This window comes from Dermacentor andersoni, chromosome 2 (assembly GCF_023375885.2).
Source record: "Dermacentor andersoni chromosome 2, qqDerAnde1_hic_scaffold, whole genome shotgun sequence".
NCBI lineage: Eukaryota > Metazoa > Arthropoda > Arachnida > Ixodida > Ixodidae > Dermacentor > Dermacentor andersoni.
In genome coordinates this window covers 251,573,433-251,600,797 of record NC_092815.1, presented here as the reverse complement: position 1 = coordinate 251,600,797, position 27,365 = coordinate 251,573,433, and the positions used below count along the sequence as shown (strand labels likewise).

The following is a 27,365-nucleotide window of genomic DNA, read 5'->3' as shown; positions in this document are numbered from 1 at the left end:
ACACAGCGGCTTCGGTGTTAAGTTTCCCAAACTCTCCTTCAATGATAACCGTTGCGATCGGTAAACAGACACTCTCCTCCTCGGCCACTTGCCGTATCCTAACACACTCTCCCGTAAAATCACTCGAGGAGACGAAAGACGGGTGGACAACGTCCATAGTTGCTGCAGAGTCCCGAAGTGCACGGCACTTCTTACCGTTTACCTTAATTTCCTGCATATACGGCTCCAATAGTCGTATGGTTTTGTGAGTTTCCTGTATTGTTGCAAAAGCAATTTTCTCTTGGCAGTCCGCAGCGATGTGCCCTTGCTTTTTGCAATTGTAGCAGGTTAACGGTTCCCGTTTTTCAAACGAACGCGTCGTATCGTTTCGCTGTTTGCTTGCAAAAGCAATTTTCTCTGGGCAGTTCGCAGCGATGTGCCCTTGCTTTCTGCAGTTGTAGCAGGTTAACGGTTTCTGTTTTTCAAAATAACGCGCCGTATCGTTTCGCTGTTTTGTTGCAAAAGCAATTTTCTCTGGGCAGTTTGCAGCGATGTGCCCTTGCTTTTTGCAATTGTAACAGGTTAACGGCTTCCGTTTTTCGGGCTTCCCGGAAAACCCATCTCTCCTATCTGCTTTTTCTACGCGCACTGCCTTGCTGTGCAAGCTGCGGCGGGTGTAATACTCTTCCGCTAACTCTGCTGCCTTGTTTAGCTTAACCTCCTTTAGCCTATCTTGCAGCCAGAGCCGGACATCCTCATCAATGCAACGGTAGAACTGCTCCAACGCGATGCATTCGACGATTTTGTCGCGGTCGTCGTAAACCTCTTCGCCCTTCAGCCATTCCACCAGGTCGGCTTTTAAACGAAACGCGAAGTCAACATTCGACTCCTTGCCCTTTTTTGCATACCGGAACCTCTGCCGGAAAGCTTCGGGCGACAATTTGTACTTCCGCAGTAGCGCTTCCTTCACATCACTGTAGCTTTCAAACGCCTCTTTCGATAAGCAAGTTATTACGTCTGATGCCTCCCCAGGAAGCAAGGCTAACAGATTCTGTGCCCAGAGGGATCGCTCAATGCTATTCCGTTCGCACACGTGCTCAAATTTCACGAGGTATTTGGCCATATCCTCTCCGACGACAAAGGGTGGAAGTTGATCGCGTATTCTTGGAACGTTAGAAGTTAGACTAGGCGCCGGCGAGCTATTTCGGGTCTCCAACTCTTTCATTTTAAGCTCGTGCTCGCGACGTTCCCTCTCTCTCCTTTCCTCCTTTTCCTCCTCGCGACGTTCCTTTTCTCTCCTTTCCCCCTCGCAACGTTCCTTCTCCCTCTTTTCCTCCTCGCGACGTTCCTTTTCTTTCCTTTCCTCCCTTTCCCGACGTTCATTGATATCCGCCCAGGCCTCTGCGGCTTCCTCAGCCGTTACGTCCCCAGTCCTCATGACCTCAAGGATCGCATTCTTTCTTTTAGTTGAGCCCAACTCAATGCCCAACTCCTCACAAATTTGGAGAAGTTCCTTGACCTTGTACTTCTCCATCGTTCACACTGTCCTCCTGCTGTTTACCCTTTTTGAATATACCTGCCGTACGCTACTATAACACTACTAGTAAGACATATGCAAGTATTTCACACACTGCCCCGTTTACCCCCTCAGCAACCCCTGGTTTTCAAAACACTCTCACTAGGCTTGAAACACACAAGGTTAACACAATGCAACACCAAATCCTTCCCTAAGCTACTATAACCTGTGTCAGAGAAAGTCTGGTGTTTGAGGTAAACTTCAGGCACTCACCGCGCCGAGGTAGCTGATGCCGGTCAATCCCGTAGCTGCCATCCACTGTTACGACTTTGCACCGCTGCACCACTATTACGACTTTGTGGTCCCGTAGCGCTCGTCACCCGTTTCGTGACAGAGCGTTGGTAGCGAAGACTCCGAGCCAGGCGTCGATGAGAATAACAAAAGGGACTTTATACACTATATACAGGTCATTATACAGGACATGAAGGGATCGGCACTGGGGCCGAGAGCTCACAGCAAACGCGACTGTTCCCGCACGGCGACGTCCGGCGAAAACGCGTGACACATCTCGCTCCAGTCGAGAGCGGCACTGGCTCCCGGTGGGTCGGCGGATCCGGTTTTTCAGGCGGCGCGCCTCCGCTTATAAGCCCCCAAAACCATTGTCACCCAAACGGCCCAATACAAAGCGAGCACTCGACGGTCGTCCGAGAGGTCCAACCAGCGACCGCGCTGGCCACCTGGTTCAATTGTGGCGGGCGCGGTGACCTCCAGGCAAGGGCCGGAGGTCACCTAGTGGATGTCTACGGCGCCGGGCTGTCTGGCACTTGGCGACACGTCCGAACAAGTTGCTCGCCGATGCTTCTCCCGCAGGACACCGCTGCCTGACGGCTCAGCATCTTGACTTTTCAAGGGAGAATTTGGGCGCTCGAAGGATACTTTTGCATCTTGCAGATTCGGAATCCGGGCTGGTGGTAATGGCACAACACTGTGCACCGGGCAGGAGTGTTCTCCGGCCAGTCCATCTGTTGTTTCGCAGTCCTTGTGCAAACGGTTGGAAACCGTACCTTGTGTTAACGTGAACGAAATCGTTCAGAGACCCGAGTCGTCAGAATATGACACACTTTCAGAAGACTCCACGTTCTGTGACCGCGATTACTCCGGGCGATGGACATTCGGTGCGGGTGGCTTTCCACTTCGTGAGTCAGGCAGCAATGTATGCATATTTAATTTCTATAGTAACACATGATAAAATTGAAAACTTTTATATTAGCTGGTGAGATTGTAAATGTGGCATTTAATACAAGTAATACTTTGGGATCTCTTAAACAAGACTACTGGCTTGTAAATGCCTAAACATACAGCACAGCTGTATAATTGAGCCTTTAATTACCCACCGTCAAGGTATCTAATTACTAAAGAAATCCTAAAATTAGCAGCTTTGAGACCTAGGCTAACTTGGAGCAAAATTTTAAGATATGCGCACTGTATTGCAATGTCAGGTGACTGTAAGTTTACACTATTCACATTAAACAAACTATTCTCATAGAATAGTGTTTGCAGTCTTTTGCTTCGTAAATTGGTAACTCGTTCCATGGGAGAAATATTTTTATTTTTGTTTTGGCGTGGCTGTTGCAGGCAGGTAATTTTTGAGCTCACAGTCAGGTTTGTTAATTTATTATGTATCTTTCCTAGTACAAAATAGGAGGTGTTTTGCCATATTATGGTGGTAACAACATTGAGATTTTATTACTGGTCACAGTTTTCGAACTTGTTCAAGCATGTGTTCTTTCTTCAGATGCGTTATGCCACTGTTGAATTCACCAAAGCTGAAGAAGTGGAAGTTGTTGCTACAAGTTGGATCTCCGACGACAAGTGTTGGTGGCCAGCTCACGCAAAGCCCGAAAAGCTTACGTCAATGGTGAAAAAAATCACACCCGGTGGAATCAACGTGGAAACAGTTTGACATTTCTGTAAAAGGGTTATTGGTGGGAGCCATGTTTTGGTATGGTGATTTTTTAGAACAAAATGAGAGTCAAAACTTGACCATTGCATCGTCATTTCTTGTTCAGCCACATACGATCATGCGCGTAAAAAGCTGAATAAAAGTCAGTTCACATCGGACCTGAGCAGTGACCCTGACATGGTTCAAAAAAGACGCTGCCGAGCATCATTTGTATACACAGACTCGGATTAAAGTGACTCGCATTCTTCTCCAAGCTCTGTGAAGCAGCTGCGAATCCCAGAGGTTCCCGAAGACTTTCCGCAGAGTGAGGTAAATGTGGTCACTACAGCTTTGTAACGCAAAAAATGTAGCTGCTGTGAATAAAATATAATGATTACTTTATTCGTACGATGGTGCCCCTTTAAAGCTTTCTCGTAGTTTATGATTGCTTGCTCTGTCTAACATCTGTGAATGTGTCCCATGTTTTGTCCATCTGTGCAAGAGAGCTCTGTGGGGACAACAGTGCCATTCAGGTTCTATGAGCCTGAGTTCATTTGCTGTTTCCAAGGTAATGCTAGAATTTGAAAAAAAGGCACGGTCCAAATAATTTAGGTCTCAGCTGTGTGATATTTTAGGTGTGAGGATTGCCAGTACCTTTATGTTCCTTAGTCATTACTGAATGTAGTGAAATGTGATAGCGTACTGATTGCCAACTTTTTTTCGGGGATTCGACGAGCCTCACCTCACGATTCATTCACGCTAATGAAACAGTCAATGCCTGTGCTCTCTTCATGTCTCGTATTCCATGTGGCATTCTGCGCTTTTTTTTTTCATGTTCCCTGATGTTAAGGTGAAGAATAAGTGTATTGCAATGAAAGAAGTGTATCATGCTTTTGAAGTACACTGAGGGCTACACCTGGTCCTGCCTACCTTGATGTTTCTAAATATGTATTACCGATAGTGGTGCTTAGTAGACGTTCTTATATTATGTGATCTCATTTCACTCTTGTAGCACTTGGGGGCTGGAAATTTTAATGTACTGCTATAAAAGCTGTCACCTGCAGCCTTTGTCTTAGTTTGTGGTAATAAGTTGTTGACATTTATTATAATGCAGGACTGTCACATGCATTCTGTCTCTGAATCTTATAGGTTTGCAGTATCTTGTCTCGTGACCAGTTCTGTGTTTGAATAATTGTAACATTTGCATTACTACCGGCTCTCTATATTAAATCGAGCTTTTGTAATAGAAATGAATAAAAACATCTGTGAAAGTGATTGTCTCTCCATTTTATGTAAACTTAGCTTGCTTTGGAATCTGCGTTCCATGGGTGCAAGTTGTATTTTCATTAGTACATGTCAGTACTGCATCATCTTTGCAGCACAGATTCTACAGAAGGCCAATGTTTACGCTAACTGTGCTATTCAGCCCATTTAAAGAAAAATGAACATCCTGCAGACATCCCTTAATGGTCCACGGTTCGTCGTACGGATGTCTGATGGACGTTTAGCAATGAAAACATAAACAAATTCTTGCGTCCGTGGAACATCCGTATATCCGTTCTAGACATCCGCGGGACACCCCTCGGACTGCCAATTTGTATGCGCCTGGTAGTCCTGTGGATGTCCGCCGTACGCCCTTAGGCGATCTGCGGACGTCCTATTGATGACCAAGATATCCAGAATCGGTAGTCCAGTGGATGTCCAGAGGAGTTCACATGCCCATTGGGTCATTGTCTGTGAGAAAGTTAGATTATTTGCGCATGCCATGAAAGTTGACTGCATTTGCAATGGATCATTTAGGTTTCTTGGTGTTTTCTTGTTGTACCTGTTTTAGACAGTGTGGGTCTACTCATGAGCCATATATACAGTCGACTTCCATTAATTTGATCATCTTTCTGGGGTTTTACTTGCCAAAACCAGTTCTGATTATGAGGCATGCCCGTTAATTCGATCCTGACGGGACCATTGAGACTGGTCGAATTAAACAAAAGGCATAAGAAACATTGAAACATGCCATTGCTTCACTTTGCAGTATTTGCCTTTAAAATTAACTTTGGTCGCATTTCAGTTTAGCGCTACACCTGCAACGATCAACAGCTACCAACTCGCCCAGTTTACTATTTTTCGTAATGTTAGCTTCACTGCAATACAGCCATATTATGCATAGAACCATACCAAGCAGGGAAAGGTGCCATTGTTGCAAGACAGCACGTGTTCCCTAATTTACGTACATGCACATGTGCAGTCTCCAGTCACAGTATGAGCACCAAGACGCCTAATAGGTGTATGGGCAGGCCTTCAGAGTTTGATATATTCACCCTCTTTTGTTGGCTTTTAACATCTCCTCGGCTTATCGCAGTTTTTTCAACTTACTGCCTTCCTTTTTGCTAGCTTTCCCAAAACACGATTGTTTTCCACTTCTCTGTGCATGGCACATTTACTTAAAGAACATGTACTAGGCTTCATTAATGGTCTCATATACGAGACATGCATGGAAGGTGAAAAAAGGACTCAAATCACCACTGAAACGTAAGAAGCAGCTCTGAATGGCTGCCAGTATGCTTATTAGGTGGCTAGGTGCTCCTACTGTTACAGGAGACTGCATGCCTGTATAATCAAGGAACACGTGCTATGTCCTGTGAGAGTGGCCCTTTTCCATTCTTGGTATGCTTCACCACAGTAAGTTGCATATGCTTCAGCGCATAACACAGCTGTATTTGGGCGAATCTGACCAGTGAGGTTCGAATTATCCGACGAAGGCCAATTTTGAGATTGAAATAACAGAAGTTTGAGCTCACAGAAATTTATTTCATTAAATAAAAAACAATCATTAGCAAAGAACTTTATTTAAAAGGGGTGACTGACTACTTCTATATCATTAATATATATTAAAAATGACAAGAGGCCAAGCATGCTGCTTTGAGGAACACTGGAAGTAACTGGCACTTCATGGGAAGGGCAATCGCTTATGCTGACGAATTGTTTGTGCTTAGTTAAGTATGCAGAGATTCAGCCAATTAAGTATGGCAGAAGATTTGTGATTTCGAGCTTCTCAATTAGTTTAGAGTGTCAGACAAGCTCAAATGCTTTTCTGTCTGCAATACAGGAATATAACATCAATCTGGCCAGGTTTATCAAGAATGCTAGCAAATGCTTGCATGTATAAACCCGTGATCCAACTTCCAATAAATCGTTGAAAGTACCAATTGTGTGTGTCTCTTCTCTCGTCTGTCTTGTCTTGTCTGCGCTAAGCACTAAAAAAATGTTGTACCAACAATGTTAAAAGTCCACCCTTGCAATGTAAAGTTTCTTTCTTTTTTTCAAAAATACTCCACACTTCTCTGAAATGTGAACATATTTGTTATTCAATAATCAATAGGTCAGTTTCGTGAAATATCCATATTTAATTCTATCCAGAAATATTAGAATATGAAAACCCCTACTACATATGGGCCTTGAGTGGAGCAGTATGGCCTTAAATGCGTGTAACCAATGCTACTTACAGGGAACACAAGAGGCGAGTCTGGGGTCTTATGTGCAAAACCACGACATGATTATGAGACACACCATAGTGGGGGACTCCGGATTAATTTTGACCACCTGGAATTCTTCAATGTGCACTCAATGCATGGTAAACAGGTGTTCTTGCATTTCTTCCCCGTGGAAATGCAGCTGCTGCAGTCGGAATTTGATTCCGCGCCCTTGGGATTAGCAGCACACAATGCGAAAGGCATTATGGCGGGTTTTGAAACTCGAGAGGTGGAAAAGAAACCGCGGAAAGCTTTAGAAGAGATGTTTTTTAGATTGTTTGACACATGTAATGCCAGTCAAACCAGGCTTCTGGCCAACTGATAAGTTTGTAAATGAGAGTGACTGAAAGGTGATAGTATCTGCCGCACCAAGATGACATCAGGAACATGTTCACATTGTCCAAATGATAATTTTTACAGCCTCAATTGAGAAAACAAATCCGTTGGCTGCCTAAAGGTGAGGCATCCTTACTGCGCGACTAGAAATTACTAAGCAAAGCAAAAAAGTACCTGCTGTATATGTCCGCTCAGGAACTGCAGTTCCCTTTGAGAATGGTCACCACATGCACCTGACTTTCTCCCTAAAGATTCCAGTATGTGTAATTATTGACAGAAAGGAAGATTTGATCACTTCTGATTGCGTGTTCTCCAATTGAATACAAGTCAAATGGTCAACAACTATTTGATTGACATTTGACATTTTGAACATTTGCACAGCACAAATATGTACTCCAGCCATACTCGAGAAGAACGCCATCAGTGCAGATTGTGAAACACCTGACGAGTAGGGAAAAAAAAGCTTCGTTTCCAGGGCTCTGAAATTATTTTGAGTTTTGTGCAAGTGCAGCGTCAGTAGCGCACCTACTGGTGATGATCAAGGGTTCAGCATTTAATATATCTGCTCTTACCAACACTAACAATACGAGATATTCCTCTAACAATTCTTTCCTTCCTCAAATAAACACTAATTTTCAATGTTTACTGCTCTTTTATGGCAATTAAACACTAAATTAAACCACCCCATATTAAAGCCTGCCGCACAACATTAACATTCAAGAGAGATATGAAGAAATATTTACTATCGACACTACTGGCTACAGACTCATTACTATGAACATATATTATATACAAATTTATTTTACCACTTCCAGTGCTTCTGTATTTGCCTGATGTATCGCTTTTATTCTCCATATCCCATTGTCTTTATTTTTTCCTTCCTTATTTTTAGAAACTTGAAGTTTTTTGTCGCACAGTATATATTTCACTTGTACTTTGCATATTGTAGGCATATTTTTGTTTCTAATTATCTCGTACGTTAACCTTGTGTTCTTTGATATGTGTCATCCCTATGTTTCCATAACGTGCTAATTACTACATTTTTATTTATTTATACGCAGCATCTATTTCATTTGCTTGTATTTGTAAGCACCTTCCTTGTATTTGATTACTTGCTTCATTAACTTCGTGTATTCTGATGTGTATCACTGCTATGTTGCCATAATGTATTATTTACTATATTGTTAAACTACTAATAGGTCCCACTGACAGTTTTTGTAACTTCGGGACCTCCTTCTGTACTAATGATGAATGATGAAATAAAATTTAGGTATTCTGCATCAATTGTGTAATTATTAGGTATTAAACATCACCATTGCTAGATGTCACAGAGGCACCACTCCCGAGGTTTTGAGCCACCTCTAGTAGAATGAACAAGTGATCTTTTTTCATGAAGCGGATTGGCTTCCCACATGACATCATTAAGAATACACAAAGCAAGCCTCCTCATTAAGCTTATTTTTAGTAGGATATGAAGGCATAGTAATTGATGTACCTGTAAAAGTAAACACACTAATGTAAGACATGTAGATGTTTCTTGAGTCCAGTGGTAGACTTGCCTGAGATAGCAGATTGTCTGCCACTGTTGTCTACACACATACTATCGACTAAAAAAGTTTACGGACCACGGGATCTCAGAAAACGCTAAATATCCGAGCAGCCTTTAAAAGTAGCCAGTAAAACCGTACATCACAATGTTCGCATATACTAGTAGAGGCTGGAAATGGGAATACCAGGCTTCGTTTTGAGGCTGCGGAGATATTCAGCTTTTTGTGAGATCCCTTCATTCGTTAACTTTTTGGGTCGATAGTACATTTGTATGTGTGTGGTAGGGAAGGTATGAATTAGAGAGTTTCTCCAAAAAAGCAGGGCTTTGCTATAGATGTGCCAGGCTGTAGATGTGCAGGCAAAGATCGAAAAAGAATGCAATAATGTTTAACAATAGCACAGTGACGACAGCAACCAAAGCAAAGCAGCAGAGGGGTACATGTGGTGGCAGAAACTTGCACTGTACCTATTGCACTTATATTCTTGTACTGCAGGTGAGTGCAGAGAGTAAGTTACCGCGACTGCACACTGTACAAAACATAAGCGCTCTATGTAAACTTCGTTTTGAGGCCATCATCACCACAATAACAAAAAAAAAAGCTGCATCTCTAAGTGACACAGGGACACACTAGGTTCAAGTAAACTGCAAGTAGCCAACACTATTGTCACTGTACAATGTCGTGTCCAATGAGGCAGGACATAGCCAAGGCCACATAGAATAAAAGTGACATTGGAGAGGAAAGGCTTTAGAAGAGGGTAATTTTTAACCACTTGCAGCTCTTTATGTAGCATGGTGACATGAAGCTTTTTTGAGTAACCATTCGAGAAGAGATACTGTGTACGTGTAGGTAACGCACAACTAAAATAGTTTCAGGGACCCTTTGGGTGATGAGGTTAACAATAAGTCTTTTTTTCTTTATGCACCGACAAGGTTCTGTTACACATGTACAGTTTTTCCGTGAACATTTTTTTCCCTTATCAATTTGGGTTGTACCTGTTTTTTCACCAATAAACTTCCAGTTGTGAATAGGTGCTCGTGTGTGTTCCTTACTTTCCTTGTATGATTTTGTTCTGTTTTCTTTAACTGCAGTCTTTCCTCAGCGGCAATGCTGATGTCATTGTTATTGATTTCTAGTGTTTTAAGCTAATAAGGCCAGTCCTACACAATAGAGAAAGAGTGAAATAAAGAAATGCACAAGATATGCATGCTGGGATGTGAAGTGATTGCTTACGATGGGGCAGGGTGGACACCTTAGGGAATGATGGCTGGAACAATGTAATAATTATTTTCTTTTTCACACTTTCTGGTCTCAGCAGCATTCTGCTTACATTATCATCAGCAGGTCTACCAGTAATGATAAACAAATTCTGACATTATACCAGCTAATAACTGTCTTGCTCAAGATGGACAACTGAGCTATTTCATGATAGGTGTGTTTGAAAACTTGCATCAATACTGACTGAACGAAATGCTATTTTGCTTCAGCTACCTAGAAAGAACTAGCATTAGTGGGGTTGATCTCTTGATATGTCTTATGGTAAACGAATGGAGGTGCATTTGCCCATTTAGAATGAGAATAGTGGAAATTAATGGGAAATTGAAAAGACACTTCAACATTGCGACAGTTGTTACAATTATGAAGGGCATGACAGTTCCCGTAGCATTACTGTTCTGCTTACCATTTAAAGGTTACCAGCTTACTGCTGTGGTTTGGACATTAAACTCTACATTCGACCTCACATTGTGTGTTCTTGTACCTGCCTTGAACCTCATCCTTTCCGTGCATACGAGGCGTGTTGAAAAAGAAACCGAACTTTTGCTATAACAGCTTTGCTGCATATGGTACAACATCTTAAGTACTGTCCCCTTCAAAGTAGTCCCCTCTACTGGCAATGCACTCTTCCCATCTTTTCTTCCATTTTTGGAAAGCCTCCTGGAATGCAATTTCTGGAATGGCATGCAAGTCTGTTCTCGCATTGTCCTGGATCTCCTCTACGATTTGGAAAGGGTCTAGGTCCGGAGAATATGGTGGGTGGGGCACAAAAGGAGTGTGGTGTTTCGCTAAGTAGCTGCGAACAAGGAGCGACATGTGAGCCAGGGCATTGTCATGATGCAACATTCAAGCCTGATTTTCCCACAATTCAGGCCTCTTACTGCACACAGAATCTCTCAAACATGCTAGGGTTCCCTGGCAAACTTCTTTGTTTACCATCTAACCATGTGGCACAAATTCCTGATGGGCAATGTCTTTGCAGTCAAAAAACACAACCAACATCACCTTCATTTTTGACCGACTCATGCGTGCTTTTTTTGGATGAGGAGAACCTTTGGCCACCCACTGCGACGACTGCACTTTCGTTTCAACATTGTAGGCATAAGCCCATGTCTCATCGCCTCTTATGATGTTCTTAAGAAAGTTTTCATCGTCTTTGGCAGCGGCAAGCATTTCCTGGCTGATTTCAACATGGGTCTGCTTCTGTGCACCAGACAACAAACGTGGCATAAATTTTGCACTGACACTACGCATCCCAAGTTTGTCACTCAAAATTTCATGACATGATCCTATGCTGATACCCACTTCATCAGCGACTTCTCGAACAGTCAAACAACCATTTCCATGAATCACAGTTCGAACTCTCTCGATGTGGTCATCATCTGTGGATGTGGAAGGTTGTCCAGGCTTGGGATCGTCACCGACCAACATTCTTCCCTCTTCAAAACGCTTGAACCAATCATAGCACTGCGTGCGACTCATATAGTCCTCCCCGTATGCTTGGCTAAGCAACTGAAATGTCTCTGTGAAAGTTTTCCCAAGTTTGTAGCAGAACTTCACACACACACACTGTTCTTCCAATTCCTTCATTGTCACTTTGGCACCAATCCGAAGAGCAGCTTGTTCATGTGCTCACTTCAGCGGCTGTAGCTCGCCAACTAACGGTCAGAGCAAAATGCGGCAAATGGCAGTTTGTTGTCTAAACCTGCCGCTACGTGCGCTCAGTAGCCGCAGCGCGCTCCCTCTGCTGATTGGCATGCTATTTCAAAAGTTCGGTTTCTTTTTGAACCCACCTCGTATATATTACTGCACACACACACGAAAACCTTGAGTCATAAATGAACACTGTGTCTGTCCCCTTTCCTTTTCCAATCAGTTGACGCTGTTTTCGTTCTAAATACCTTCTAGGAACTAGGCCATCAAGAAACTGTCTTGCAAGTGCCCTATATTATCTGTGTTGTACAGTCCAGTTTGTCAGTCCACCTAAATTTAGCATTGTTTATAAATTCTGCTTAAGTGCTTCAAGATTTTATGTATTTTATTCTGTACAGTTCTACAGGTCAACACCACCACATATTTCATGTAAGTAAAAGTTACTATGCAGAAAATGCTCGTTTTATTTGAAGACCAAGCAGTTTAAGTGATAATGCATGTCCTGACTAGGTAAAGTTAGTGAAAAGTGACCAAACATATTTTTCAAAGAAAGGCTATGTATACGTACTACAGGCAATACAAACCTCTATTTGCATGCCGCTGCTATAGGTCCCATGACCAGTGTGACTTGCTTTCTGTAAGCAGTACAGGCTGTACAGAGCTGTCAAGTCAGCTAGTCTTTAGTCTATCTAGCTTGCTTTCCTGGTGCTTTCATGTATACAAACCAGAAGGCCGCCTTCTACAGTATTATGCTGAAGATTATGAACGGTTGTCTGACACTGTGCCTTGCAATGTTCACAGGCATTCTGCTTACCAGGAGACATCATTTGTGTTGGCAACAGTAGGTGCGAGGTAAATAAAAAATAAAGTACACATTAATTTAAAAGCCTTCATCTTCACTACATTGTGTAACATGAGGATGCCTTTCCAAAGGAATGTAGCCAGTGCCATCTGCAAGCACATTGCTCACCAGCTGCAGTGGCTTCATATCGACACAGGTGACACGCAACGACATCATTGTGCTTGAAGTGAGGTGAATGTAAGGCACCACAATCCAATAAAACTGCTCATCTTTTATTCATGTACTGCGTTTTTGCTTCCATTTTGAGGTTGACATGATGAGCCTGAATGCCATCAGCCATCCCATACAAAAACTGTCCCAACTTTCATTCAAATGACTCAACCTAACTGTGATAGGCTAGCAATTTTCTTGCTTGGATATGCTGTTCAGTTGGTGCATGTTATAGTGCAGGCACACCTCCAATTGAGTTAAGCATTGTGAAAATCAAGTACACTACATTGCCTACTTAAGCACATAAACATTTCAGTAACAAAATCTTTTTCTGCTCATGCAGTGACCTACAGCTACAAAGGAAGACACAAAGACAGTGCAGACGTGTAGGTAATATCAAGATTTGATGCAGACATAGTAAGCTGTGGTGAGGAATGAAGTGTAATCTGTGTTTCCACTTCTGCATGAATTTTGTGGAAGTGCTGGAGGGTCGAGGTTTTATACAGCTACTAATTTATGTATGTGGTCTAATAAACCATTGCAAAGTGAATGTGTGGCATCAGCAACAGATAGCCAGGCACTATCACAAAAAGAAGCAAAATAATGCTGGGGAGTGGTCGAAAGCTGCAGGTCTGGAGGAGAGACACAAAAGGACAAGACTGCATCGATCAATTGGACATGACTGAAGGCATGCACGGTATGTCGAGCAAGAAGCAGAAAGAAGGAGTATTAAGAAAACGCATGAAGGAGAAGTCTGACAGTGTGTGAAGGCAAGAGCATCACATAAAAAGAAAAATTTGAAGAAAGTAGCAAATGAATGGGGAGATCAGATGCCAAGGAGCAAGCATTTTCCACTAGAAATGTTTTTGCTGTTGTGCCTTAGCCCTGGTGCTGTAAATGGAAGGTGGAAGAAACAAGTACAGTACAAGTTGAAAAAGTGTTGTGGCAAGCGTGAGCGGCATTAGATCGGTGCCTCATCAAAATGATTGAATTTGCAGTGCTCATCTGCACTCAACAAAGTGTGGTAACCTGTGCTGCTGGAAGTGTGTGAACTATCTCGAGATTAAATGTACAATCAGCCAGCTCTTCCAGATTCAGAAAAGACTTAAGACCAGAGGAAAATTTCAAAAATTACAAGACGGCAACCTGATTTGATAAATCATATTTTGGATGTTTCCAGTAGAAGCACTTGCACCAACGGAAACTAAGCTGCATTAAAGGTTGGACTTCAGAAAGTGCATCAACACTACACCAACGATAAATGCAATTCCACTACATGGATGACTTGCCTTGTATGAAAACATTGTTTTCACCTTTTGCTCTCCTGTTCGCCACATAAGAATTGCAGATTAAACGAAGTCTCACTGTATCGTGCGATGCGTTTGTCACTGGCTGACCACAAATGAATCGCTGTCAATGTCGTGTAATGAGCATTAAAAATTTCTCTTCAGCTCCTACTTTGTGACTGATGAGCCGGCTGCGCTTATATAGGTGCGGATCCACCTCCAGAGGGTCATCACTGAATTGCATTTTTTTTTGACTGACTGCACATGTTACCAGGCTTTTTATCAATGTTTTAAATCACCCACACAGGCGTACGTTATCCTCTTCATTTAGTACAGAGGGTTAAACATCGACAAAATGATGCAGCTCAAATAGCTTGAACGTGTATGCGTTTTCTATCCGCAGTGACAGACAACATGGCTCGAGCGTTGCATAATGCCGTTTGCCTAAAGCCAGCTTCGCTGCAGGGCACCAGAGTCGCGCAAAGAAGCATGCGATTGTATTGCGGCAAAGTATATCAATAGTGGAAAGCGGCCACTGTGATATACGTGCCCACTTGCCGTCACGTCTCCTGTCGCAGTACAAGCACGGAGACGCCGAACAAGTGTACTGGCAGGCATTCAGAGCTATTTCGCATGCGGTTGTAGCGACCTGAGCCCTTGTTTCGCCCACATAGAGCGCCCCTTATATGAGCTAGACATTGTAACAGCCGGGATTATTAACTAGCCAACATCAGTGTTACTGTACAGCTTTCACCGAGGTCTACTGCTATGAACTTTCATGACGACCATTTTTCTTTAGCATACATTTCTTTCGTATTCATCCGCAGGGGTAGTGTTTTGCCAGTGTGGCTGTACAGCTCTCACAACGAAATACGGCTCAGATTGCATGGCGACGCAAGTTTTAGTACTTACACATACAGAGTACAAGATTTCCATTCCCACGAACCTCCAAGTGTGCTGTATTCTCAGTTACATTAAGAACTAATGCATCGGCACGGCAGTTAATTCATAAACTGTTTCCGTTCCCGCGATTCCCCTGAAGTGTGTGGTATGCTGACCTTGATCAACGATACTAATGAACAATGCATCGGCACGACGTAATGCTTTGCCACTAAAGTCATCCGAGAAGACACCTCACTTCCAAACGTATCCCCTTGCGACTATAAAATTCAATATCCTACCGTCGCAACAAAATAGCAACAAACTCACCTCGGACGCGGCTTTTTCGCCTTGCCGGCCACGCATCCTGTCGATTCTGTGCTGCAAGCTCGGCTAGGGACAAACGGAGCAAACGGTTTTCTTCCCCATAGTACCTAAACGACGAGAAATTTTGAGCACCTAAAGTCCCCACATTTCTCTCTCGCAACCACTGCTCCTCGCGCGTGCGCAGAAAGAGCGGTGAAATCCAATTTCGATGTGCTCGTTGGGTCATGCCAGCTTGGCTTGTATTGAGCCCTGGTTGTGGCGAAGCACGTTTCTAGGCCGAGTTTTGCGTCGATTCGCACTTTGTTATGCCCTGTTGCGAATGCGAAAAGGCTCGTCACTTCTCACAGACCACGCCGACCACGCTGCGAGCTCGCCACAGCCTATAGTTTAACGAAAACGCACTCTCCGTGTGCCGTGGGACGTAATGTGGGACGTAATTCGTTTCTCCTTCCGCTAGCCACCATACTCGCGCTTTCGCTCTGCTGTCGGCTCTGTCTTGGCTCTGTTTCTGGCCGCGCGTTTGCGTTTTGCGCAGAAAAGCCGTAGCGCCGTCTGCGGACGCCGTTCTACTCACCGATGGCGCAACGTCACTATGAGACCATGATGTCAGTACTCCTCGATCGGAGGGCGGGCGATTTGAACTGCGCTAGAGGTACGCGGACGCTTCAGAACGCATTTTCTCTTAAAATAAGTCCCTCCTTGGCACGAAACAAGCGTTTCGAGGTTTCTGTGATGGTATTTAAACAGTCCACGTTGACTTAATAGTAACCTTTAGTGTCCCTTTAGCGAGGCCGAAATTCACCACAGGGAGATACGTGTGATTGTCTGTGACCCTCACTATTGTATGCAGAACGGTAACGCTGTGGGTGACAACGATGGCAGTTATGGGAGCGGAGATGTAATCACCATCGGGAACTGGCGTAGAAGGCGACATCTTGATGTATGTGAAGACCTGTGGTGGAACGTGAACAAAATCAGTCGGTCTTAGGCGAATTTCGTGTGGAGTCGCAGGAACGTCCAGCAGAGGCAGGTAAAGACGCACAGTACTTGAGGAACACTCGATCAGCGCTTAATGGGCGGAGAGGAAGTCTAGGCGTAGTATGAGGTCATGGGGGCATTGGTCAAGCCAATGCCTCCTTTACTAGATGCCCGCTGTGTTGCTCGCTTTCCCATTGTTGGGGCAGTTCCCTTAGTTCAGCATAAATTCCGCGGGGCGGCGCTCGTTGCCTTTTTTAACTCGTTGCCTTTTAACTTTTTAACGACAAAAGACGGAGACGTACAAAAGCACAATTCGCAATAGGGGATCAGAAAGTTTGGATGTGGTAGTTCATAGTGTCTTTTTTTTTCATTGGTTAACCTAGGTAGGATATTAGGCAGCATAGTAGCAAGGGCTTGGTGGCGCAAACCACCGCCCCGTTCCAAAGGGGACGCTCATAACATCCATCCATCCATCCATCCATCCATCCATCCATCCATCCATCCATCCATCCATCCATCCAACTTCCGGCGGAAGCGGCAGTGGTGGCCGAATGTTTCCGCCGGCGCGTTATATGAGCAGGCGTCTGTTAGCGAGCGTTATCGCGGACCTCCGAGACTAAGACAGATGCCATGGTGATCTCAGAGGCTACAGCACGTGAGCTAAGTTGCAGGGGTTTGCCATGAGAGGCGCTCGTTGCCTTTTCGGGGCTCAATTTTTCAAAAGTAGCGCCATTCTTAGATCTTTCCGCCACCCCGCTCGCCCTGGCGCGGCCTCCTCCACGCCTCCTGTCGCCCCAGCCTCCTCCGCTCCCCCATTGGCCAATCTGTGTCACGTGGAAGCAGGCGCGGCGCTTTTGTTTATATTTTTTTCTTTCCAGCGCGGAGGAGGTGCCCCGCTTTTGTATATTTTTTTCTTTCCAGCTCGCGCCGACCTCCATTGGTGGGCCTGCGCGACGAAAGTACGGCAGGCGGACTGACGGAGTGCGTTAGCGTAATATAATGTGCAGGGCCGAGAACTTAATTGCGATGCCATGCTCTGCGCCTTCGGTTGCCGCAACAGACACAGCGAGGGCCTTTTTGTTTTGCCGTCCGGCGGGCGCAACGCAAAAAGAAGTGTGGATTCGCAGGATCGGGCGGGCTAACTTCGAGGAAGTGACAAAGAACGCACGGCTTAGTGAAGTAAGGGCCACGGCTACTCACAACCTCTTATATTGAGCCTAGTTCACGCCTTCCGCTTCGAAAAAGTGTGTGTTCACGCTCTGCGTGGTTTTTAGCGCGTTATTTGACTTTCTTTTTTTCGAATGTGCTCTCATTGTTTTATGTAGTTTAGTCTTGCGGTGAAATGCACGCATCTGCAGCTGGCCTGTGACATAAAAGCTACTTTATTCAGGGTGTGTTTTGAGCTCCACCAGAAGTTAGCACATTCTCGACGCTTTTGCAAGGCTCACTATGACTTACAATGCAGTCTTTTAGCTTCGAATATACGCCCGCATGTATTGGTTTGGCTTGTGGTGATTAACGTGTTTACCGGTCCGAAGCGACTAAAGCTAGGATGGAGGTCGTAGTGGATGGCTCCGGATAACTTTATCTAGCTCGCCTGGGGATGTTTAACGTGCACTTTGATCGTAGAGTCGTACGTGGGCCGGTAAATTCCTCGTTGGCGTTTCATAATACTCACGCGCTAGCGCTGCTTTAGAAGTTGGCGCCTCGGCGCGATTGTATTTCTTCAATAAATTTTATTTACTAGTTGTAACAACTTGTCATTATTTCGTATTACTGACGGCGCCTCCAGGGCACCAAAGCGGCAACGGGAACACCAAAGCTAGAACAAGGGCTGGATGGGGCTTGCCGAAGCCTGTGCATGCCAAGGGGGTATACGATCGCGCACAGCCAATTTTGTATGAGAACACTTCCTGCGACGCCTGCATTAGTGTAATGTTACGTGCTCTTCAGAGGCCTCCGTTAGCCATTACACGTGCCCTCCTGGAGCAGTACTTGCAAAAAAAAAGAATATATCGTCACGATTACCAAAGCACCCTGCAATGAAAAAACGGCCCTGTTGCCAGGCATTGCTGACCGCACACAGCCGGAATCTCTCACGCGCCGACCGAACAAAAGTGCCCTGCAGGTACGTGAATGAACCTACGAAACCACGTACACTTACTTTCACGCTGTCAACACCTGAAACTTTGGTAATTACGCGCGTGTTTGAGTACACCGCGTGCTTGCGTCATGTTTCAGCAACACGAACTCTCAACGTCGCGCGCTTTACGCCTTAATTACGCCTTGAATAATGGTCCTTTTCTCTATTTCTTCCGCAATTCCAACACGAAATTCTAAAGGCCAGTTACCGACTGACGAAGAAAGATCTCGATTGAAAAAACTGCTCCGCAGGGCCCGAACGAACTTTTCTGCGGATTTCCTCCCGTAGCGTGTTAGCCGTCGTCTGCTACGGCAGGCCCACCACCGGCGGCGCCACCGTCGAGGCCGCGCCGAGCGGAGGAGGAGGGAAGCGAATGGCGCTACTTTGGGAGTTTGAGGGGCTTTATTTCGCGGAGACGAGAAAAGGGAGAGGGCATGGAACCGAGTTTACTGGACAACGCGGCAGGCATCTATAATCAGGTACACAAACGCGAAAACTAAGAAAAACTCAAATATAAAGAAATGTGGGAAATAAAAAAAATGACAAACGCAAGAAAACATACATTTACAAACAGACCTGGGTATTATAAGAGCGGGTTCACAAGCTGCTGTATGTGCCGACCTTCTCGTATGTTCTTATTCTTTAACCGTTCTCTTAACACTGTCCTGGGAATTTTTAATTGCAACATGTCACAAGAATTGAAAAGCAGCGCGAAGCTATGTTGTGGGAAACTATATCAAGCGCTGGCAACACAACTTATGCTTGACTGTGCCACACCACGCATTCTACAGCTTGCGCGCGCGGTGAGCACTGGTGGAAAGCAATCAATCGACAGTGCCACACAACCCACGAACACCGCCGTTAGATGCTCGGCCATCTCACTACTGAAAACGATCGTTCACGCTAAGTTGACGGCGACAAATCTTTGCGTTGGACGCTTCTTTTGCAAATATTTTCTGTTGGGACGCTCGTAGGTTTGTTTCATGCGCGCACGCTTTTCTCATTTCTCCTGAGAATGGTTTTGCTCCATCACTTCACCCCGTCCGACGAGAAACGCAGCGACACAGTACACGAACACACCCACCGCTGACAGTAAGCACCAGACTTTGGCAAGCTTTTCTCGCCGTAACTTCACTCGGGAGCGAAATAAAACAGACATGGAACAAACAAGCAGGATGTGTGTTTGCAGCGGTGGCCATGGGATCCTGTTTTCAGGCAAAGCGTAGTGCAGCGTCAGCGATGCTCGCTTCAATGTTTCTTCGCCGGATCATGGCTTGGAATAAACGCACGCGGCACAAATGCCGCATCGTAAGCTTGCAGTAATATTTCCGGCATGATAGACACAGGCGTTGACGCGCACAGCTGACGCGACTTCGCCCAGTTCGAAGCCCGGGCGGCCATCTTCTTCGACGGCGGGGTCACCGGCCGTCTGGCGCATGACGTCAGTCCAGAGTGCGCGCCCATTGGTGGATGTTTCTGTGCATCCGCCTCGGAGGAGTAAACGCCCCCTTTTTTCTAAAGTTGTATGTGTCTGTTGCGGCAACCGAAGGCGCAGTAGCATGGCATCGCAATTAAGTTCTCGGCCTTGCACATTATATTACCCTAACGCACTCCGTCAGTTCGCCTGCCGTACTTTCGTCGCCCAGGCCCAACAAAGGAGGTCGGCGCGAGCTGGAAAGAAAAAAAATGTACAAAAGCGCGGCGCCTGCTTCCACGTGACACAGATTGGCCAATGGGGGAGCGGAGGAGGCTGGGGCGACAGGAGGCGTGGAGGAGGCCGCGCCAGGGTGAGCGGGGTGGCGGAAAGATCTAAGAATGGCGCTACTTTTGAAAAATTGAGCCGCGAAAAGGCAACGAGCGCCTCTCATGGCAAACCCCTGCAACTTAGATCACGTGCTGTAGCCTCTGAGGTTACCATGGCATCTGTCTTAGTCTCGGAGGTCCGCGATAACGCTCGCTAACAGACGCCTGCTCATATAACGCGCCGGCGGAAACATTCGGCCACCGCTGCCGCTTCCGCCGGAAGTTAAAAAAGGCAACGAGCGCCGCCCTGCGGAATTTATGCTGAACTAAGGGAACTGCCGCAACAATGGGAAAGCGAGCAACGCAGCGGGCATCTAGTAAAGGAGGCATTGGCTTGACCAATGCCCCCATGACCTCATACTACGCCTAGACTTCCTCTCCACCCATTCAGCGCTCATCGAGTGTTCCTCAAGTACTGTGCGTCTTTACCTGCATGTGCTGGACGTTCCTGCGACTCCACACGAAATTCGCCTAAGACCGACTGATTTTGTTCACGTTCCACCACAGGTCTTCACATACATCAAAATGTCGCCTTCTACGCCAGTTCCCGATGGTGATTACATCTCCGCTCCCATAACTGCCATCGTTGTCACCCACAACGTTACCGTTCTGCATACAATAGTGAGGGTCACAGACAATCACACGTATCTCCCTGTGGTGAATTTCGGCCTCGCTAAGCAAATTCTGCCGAAAGATATCACCCTGGCTACAATCACTCCTTTCGAAGTTAGTTGCGTTGAGAGCTTCGCCGTCGATGCTGCCTGTGAGCCTTTCCGGTCTGCTAAATGTACTGACAACGACAGTAGGAAAATGATCGCCCCGGATCTCACTCCTGCAGAGACTGAACAGCTCTGCAGTCTATTGCTTTCCTACAAGGATATATTCGACCTGAACAACCGACCCTTAGGCCAAACGTCACTTGTCAAACATCGCATACATACAAGCGATAATCCACCCATCCATCGGCGACCCTACCGAGTGTCAGCTTCGGAGCGTCCCGTCGTCAAAACGGAAGTTGACAAGATGCTAACGAAAGACATCATTGAGCTATCGTCAAGTCCCTCGGGATACCCTGTCGTGCTGGTCAAAAAGAAGGATGGTTCATGGAGATTCTGCGTCGATTACCGCCACCTAAACCGCATAACGAAGAAGGACGTCTACCCGCTACCTCGTATCGATGAGATGACGCCCTCGATTGCCTATACACCAAAACACCGTGAATTCAAAGCGCGCCGCCATATTGATGAGCGCCGGTCGCGCCATCTATCCCAAGCGCCGCGAAGTAGCAGGCCTGGGCTGCCACGCCGGGAGATGCGACCCGGCGCGAAAGCGAAACTTGGGCTTTTTAGCTGGGCGGAAGGCGTGTTTCGGGTTTTTTCTAGCCTGTCATTTTCGCTGTCTCGATTCAATCAAACTTCAAGACCTCATGCAAGTCCGCAATGGCCACACTGAGTGATGTGCAGACTGCAGAAGCGAATAGATCGGGTAACCACGTAAGCACGTAACCTGTGAAGGATTTTACAGCACTGTGTTGGTGCCACATTTTATTAAAGCACGCAGAACATTGTCCTCTGCACTTTCAGTTTGGTCTTGTTTGTCATGGTCACTACTGGGTTGGCCGCGTTTGGCAACCAACTGGCGAGGTCGTTTGACTGCCTGATTAGCAGACGCCTGCCCTTCACCACCTGCACATTGAAAACAATATATATGTTATAGTAAGAAGGGCTGTAGTTCTTTCCCATGTCATCACTGTTGCGAAGACATAAAGTCCTCTCAAAATGAAATAGAAAATGCACCAGGCCAATTGTATCGTGCAACCCCTTAAGAGTACAACATTAAGAACACAAGCCTACAGTACTCGAACAAGCAGCATGTGATGCTAAACCTGCACTCATTGGAAAATGAGGAACTACAGTAGTTATAATGTTCAACTACACGTGCAGTCAAAGCCCATATAACAGGGCGAGCATGACGGATGCAGGTTTTGTACAGTTGCACAAACCATGACAGGGCACATAATATTACCATCCCTACTTAAAGCTGCATCATCAGGGAAGCCTTTGGTACAAGACAACAACCGCACCTGCATTCCAAAGAATTAGCCCCACCAACTGCAGCTACCTGGTATCAGACCTGTTTCGCTTGTGCGAGGCCATATCGGATTGTTAGCGCTCCCTTAGAAAACAGTAAAAGAAACTGGTGAGAACGAGCAAAATTTTGTTACAAAATACAACAATAATTAAGCACCTTATTTTCCTCGCCTTATGAACGGAAAAGTTTTGCGCTTTGCCCTGCATAACAGCCCGCACGCAGTTTAGAGCTCAGGATGCTCAAATGAATTCGTTACGAATGACACCTGCAACACCACCTCGTAAAGACAGGCGCGCTGCAAGAACGCCTTCGGCGACGAGCAGTCGTTGTTTACGTTTTTGTCGACGCATGCTACGTGACGAGCAGACTTCGTTTTACTTTCATTAGCAATAACGCTCACCAGCAGGGCAATATACTATCGTTTACAACTTGTCGTTCACGCTTAATGGTCATGCCGTGCAGCAGCTACAAGTATCGCTAACCGCAAACTCAACTGTTCCGCTTAACCGTCGGGAGCTCTGCCTGAATGAAAACACGAAAAGGCTTGCCTTCTTGTTATAGCCAAGGCGAAGCACCGGCGCGGGATTCTGCCCTGTGGGCTTGTCCAGAAAGTGCTCGGAGCAAACCTGCGTGTTACACATATTACGTTCGTAGGGCGCAAAGTTGAACGTGGCACCAAAATATACACAGATCGAATACTCACTCGTGCATTTTCACTGGGTTGGTAGTTCTTCCTATTCACTGCAGCTATCCACCGGTGGCGCAGCTTGTCATTCTTCGTTGCGGATGGAAATCGGTGCAGGCTGAAAACACCGCACCGGCACGATTCCCTACGTGTATTGTGCTCTTCGCAAACAGCGCTAAGCAACCTGCTCCTTTTCCGCTGGTTATTTTGGCATCCAAACACGACGCAACGATGCCCAGATGACTTCTTGTACTTTGGATTCGCGTGAACGGGCACATTTCCGCACTTTGGAGTCCTAGAGCTAGCGCTAGCCATGTCTGCTGGTCGCCGGCGAACACGCTTTGGCAGCCCAGAACAAAATGGCACTGGTCGACCGGGCAATCCGGGTGCGAGAGTATGCGTTCGATTAGCCTGGGTGCGAGGCTAGCGTGTTCTGGTCTATAGACCGTTTCATCGGGCGAGGAGGATAGGGCGCGCGGAGAGCTTTTCCTCCTCTCTGGCTTGGGTGATCCGGCGCGGCGCTGCTTGAAAGTATTGCTGTCGCGTGCTGCAGAACGATTTCGAGATGTTTTAGATCTTACTTTGTGAAATTTACGCCATGTTCGTTCATATAAGGTCGTCAGGGAAACCTTTCGGTGCATCAGTAACTACTGTAGGCAGAAATATTTCTTGGGGGCGCAAAAATGTGACGTGCATAATCAGCCGCGTTGTACGCACATTATCAGTCGCGGTGTGTGTATGTGTTGTGAAATATTTTGCTTATATCGGTTTTAATTCAACAAAGAAAACCGGTGTCTCTGTATTAGCAGCATGAAATGTGTGGGGATGCGCGACTCTCACGCATCCCCTGATATGTTGTTTTCCCGCACGGCTCGCGTGGCTTGGCGCCCGCGGCGGTCGGAGTGGTACAAGCGCGGTGCGAGAGATAGCGCGAGTGTCGCGCCGCTGCGGGGTTACTTGGGTGCGGGCAAGACAAAGCGCTCTCGGTTGGATTCGGGACAGCGAGCGGGACAGACGTGCCGTGCCGCACGTGCGCCAACCCATGCTTCTGCGAAACCGCCTCGCGTGGCCGCCTTGGAATGCGCCACCGTTCGCGTGACAGTACGCGCGAACGAGCAGGCGTTGGGATCCAGCACGGGGCGAACATATTCGCTCGCTATCCGGTCGCGGTGAGTCGGACTTCTACATTTGTCGCGCGCCCATCGGCATGTTTTGTGGATAGCAACTGGGCTAGCAGGCATTGATCTATGAAAGGTGCAATCAATGCCCTTGTGATTGTTTGCACTACTGTGTTGTCGTTCCTTTGTGCCAAGAACATGGAGGAGAATCCCACAAATGGTAAATCTGCTCACTATCTGATCGCTTGGCGTAGGGAGTAAAACATAAAGCATAAGAGCGCATGCTCGTGCACGGACAACCTAAGGCAACCACGAAACATCCAAGCGGCAGGCGCTATCAAATATTTGTGATGCACAGGCATCGTTCTCGCGCATTTCAAGTCTAGTAGGCTCAAAATTACCATATGTCTACGCTAGCCTGCCTGCATGAGGCTGATGGTGCTGCTCAACTGCGTTTGGTGAACCAGCACGATACATATTTAAGCTGTGCGCTTCGGCATTGCCTTTTTGGCCTGCATACAGCCATAATATATGGCATGGATCACATAAAAAGAATGCAATGCCTATTTTTGAGGACAAAATTTCCGTAATGCGTGTGAGTGCGTCGTAGAGAACGGAATGAACACAACCGAAAAAAAAATTCGGTTGTCATCCTCTTTCTCGAAAAAGCAAGAGAAAACGGGTTAACACCGCAATAGGACCTCGCATAGTCACGCCGCACAACGTTTATAAGTATATAACCGCTGATGCAGTATGCTTGGACCATGCGGTATATAGAACAAAGATATTGTCACGTGGTGGTGACGTTGAAGAAAGAACACAGTAGCAATACTGTGAACAAGAAAACTAACTTTTATTGGGCGAACCTGTGCCCACAAAACAGGCTACACTTATAGCGCAACGATAGCGGCGAACGCGCTCGGCGATCGTCGAAAATCTGCCCAGCGGGTCAAGCGCGTCGGCTTTTATACAGCAGTCGTCGAATGTTCCAGACTAATCGCTGGGACCCGCGCGTATTCCACAAAGTTCTACGCCATTCGCGTCAGGCGATGAAATCAGATAACATAAGGTTCGGCGACAACAGACAGCCGGGTAGAATCATCGATAACTTTCCAGAAACGTCGGATACATGCAGGCGCGTCCGTCGCTGTGCGATTACAGTTGTTAAGCGGCGAAACGTGGTCGCCCGATAAAGATAAGTACACGTGTCATTACCCCCCTCTTAAAAAGCATCGCCCCGATGCTGCTAACAAACGAAAGTAACAAAGAAAAGCACTCGTAGCAAAGAAAACAACAAACTAAGGAAGTTCATCAGCGTCCGTAAAATGGTTTAAGGCGCACCACGTGGACCACTTCAGATCGTGCGCGGCGCCGCTGTGAGTGCGAAATGCCGTCTGGCACGACCTCATAGTCTAGTGCGCCAATACGTCGGATGACCTTGTAGGGTCCGAAATAGCGTCGCAGCAGCTTCTCACTGAGTCCTCGCCGGCGTATCGGGGTCCATACCCAAACACGGTCGCCGGGCTGGTACTCGACGAAGCGTCGTCGGAGGTTGTAGTGTCGGCTGTCGGTACGCTGCTGGGTCTTGATCCGTAGGCGGGCGAGCTGTCGGGCTTCTTCGGCGCGCTGGAGATAGGTAGTGTTGGGGTCTCGGTGCTGGCGCCCGTTATTGCGAATGGGTCGCAAGCCCCAAGGGTAGCGTTGGCCTGGCGGCCTGGGGCACTGGAAGCATCCGAAGGTCCCGGCAAAGCAAGAGTAGACTGGTAACAGAACAACTTGTTTATTCTAACATAGCAAAAGAGCGGCCGGTCAGGTCGACCGAAGTGGAGAGACGGGAGAGCACGTAACTCAACAGTACAAATCGGAGCCTCTCTCCTGGCGTCCGGGGGCAGCTGCTCTTATACTCTCGGCGTCGCGGGCCAGAAGGAAGGTCACGGGATGAGCCCACGCGACGGCGGAGCATGAGCCCACGACGGCGCGCACGGTCGAGCCGAGAGACATGCTGAACCGAGTGTAGTGACGCATCGCCAACCCGCCGACGGACAGACCTCCTGGCACCTCACTTGGGGAGCTCCGCTCCCCGGCTGCCGCGCTTTGACAAGCGTGGGCACACACACACACACGCACACACGAAGACACGTGGCACTGAAACACGCCTGGACACGCTTGGCGGGGAGGCGTTGCGGCGGCGTCGAACGGGCCAAAATGTCCGCCGCTTTGAACGAAGCCCCGGCGTCCGTTGCATCCGCGCCGGCATTACCGCGCGTTGTAGGCGAAACGTAACAGACCGCCCCGCCGGGGGAAGGAGATCCCGATGGTCAGGGGACTGCATCCGCTGTCCGGAGGGATGTCGCTCGATGATGCTCATAACCGAAGTCGGGCGTCCTTTGGCGTTTCTTGAGCGCAGCGCACAGAGAAGGCCTCGTTCTCACGTTCAGGTGCACACAGGACACTGCAAAGTGACTTCGGGAGAGTTGACATTTTTGTTCTCGTTTCCGGCAAGCGTTAGAACTACGCCGAAAGTCAACCGCTCAGTCAGTAAGCACGGCACAACCCTCACTAAGCCCTGCCAGGCTCTTTCCCCTTTTATACTGCTGCCTAGTTCCTTACAGTAGTTTAGCAGCACTCAGAACGCGTCCACAAATCGGAAAATTGCACTAGAAAGCACATCATCACTTTGAAACACTACACAAAAGCAATAGGTTAAAAATCCTGCCTCAGGAAGAAAAACATCAGTAACAAGCAATTTTGAGGCTGATTCCCACGTTAGGGGCTTCGACTTAAGCCATCGGCGTTACCGTTGAGACTCCCCTTTTTGTAACGCACCTCAAAGGAATATTGTTGCAAAGCGAGGCTCCAGCGCAGGAGGCGGCCATTTTTGGGAGAGATGGTCTGCAGCCATTGGAGAGGGCAGTGATCCGTCTCAATGATAAACCTCGAGCCAGCTAGGTAACATGACAATTTCTGAACGGCCCACACGATACACGCACACTCTTTCTCGGTGGCGCTATACGCCTGCTCACGACTCGTCAGCTTACGACTAGCATACAGGACGGGGTGTTCTACTTCTCCATTTTCCCGTTGGCACAGTACAACGCCCATGCCTCGCTCACTAGCATCACATTGAACAACGAACCCTTTTGTGTAGTCGGGCGATCGTAGCACAGGCTGGCTTGTTAGGGCGCTCTTTAGGGCGCTAAAAGCTCTTTCCTTTGTCTCATCCCAGACGACTGTTTGCGGCTCTGTCTTTCTTAGAGCATCCGTT

General features: G+C 46.9%; 1 protein-coding gene across 3 annotated transcripts in view; it reads left to right on the top strand.

Annotated features, from left to right (window-relative positions):
• LOC126539846 (uncharacterized) overlaps positions 1 to 12,828 on the top strand; it is a 60,179-nt gene extending 47,351 nt beyond the window's left edge. Inside the window, exons 5-6 of one of the 3 annotated variants that reach the window (XM_072286647.1) lie at positions 12,185 to 12,207; positions 12,580 to 12,828. In XM_072286647.1, coding sequence (XP_072142748.1) covers positions 12,185 to 12,207; positions 12,580 to 12,623 — 67 coding nt within the window. In that variant the 3' untranslated portion in view covers positions 12,624 to 12,828. Of the gene's footprint in view, positions 1 to 6,543; positions 8,584 to 12,184; positions 12,209 to 12,579 lie in introns of those variants that run through there. The other 2 variants (XR_011892947.1, XR_011892948.1) reach the window with 2 other exon arrangements.
• Positions 12,829 to 27,365: the final 14,537 nt, after the last annotated feature.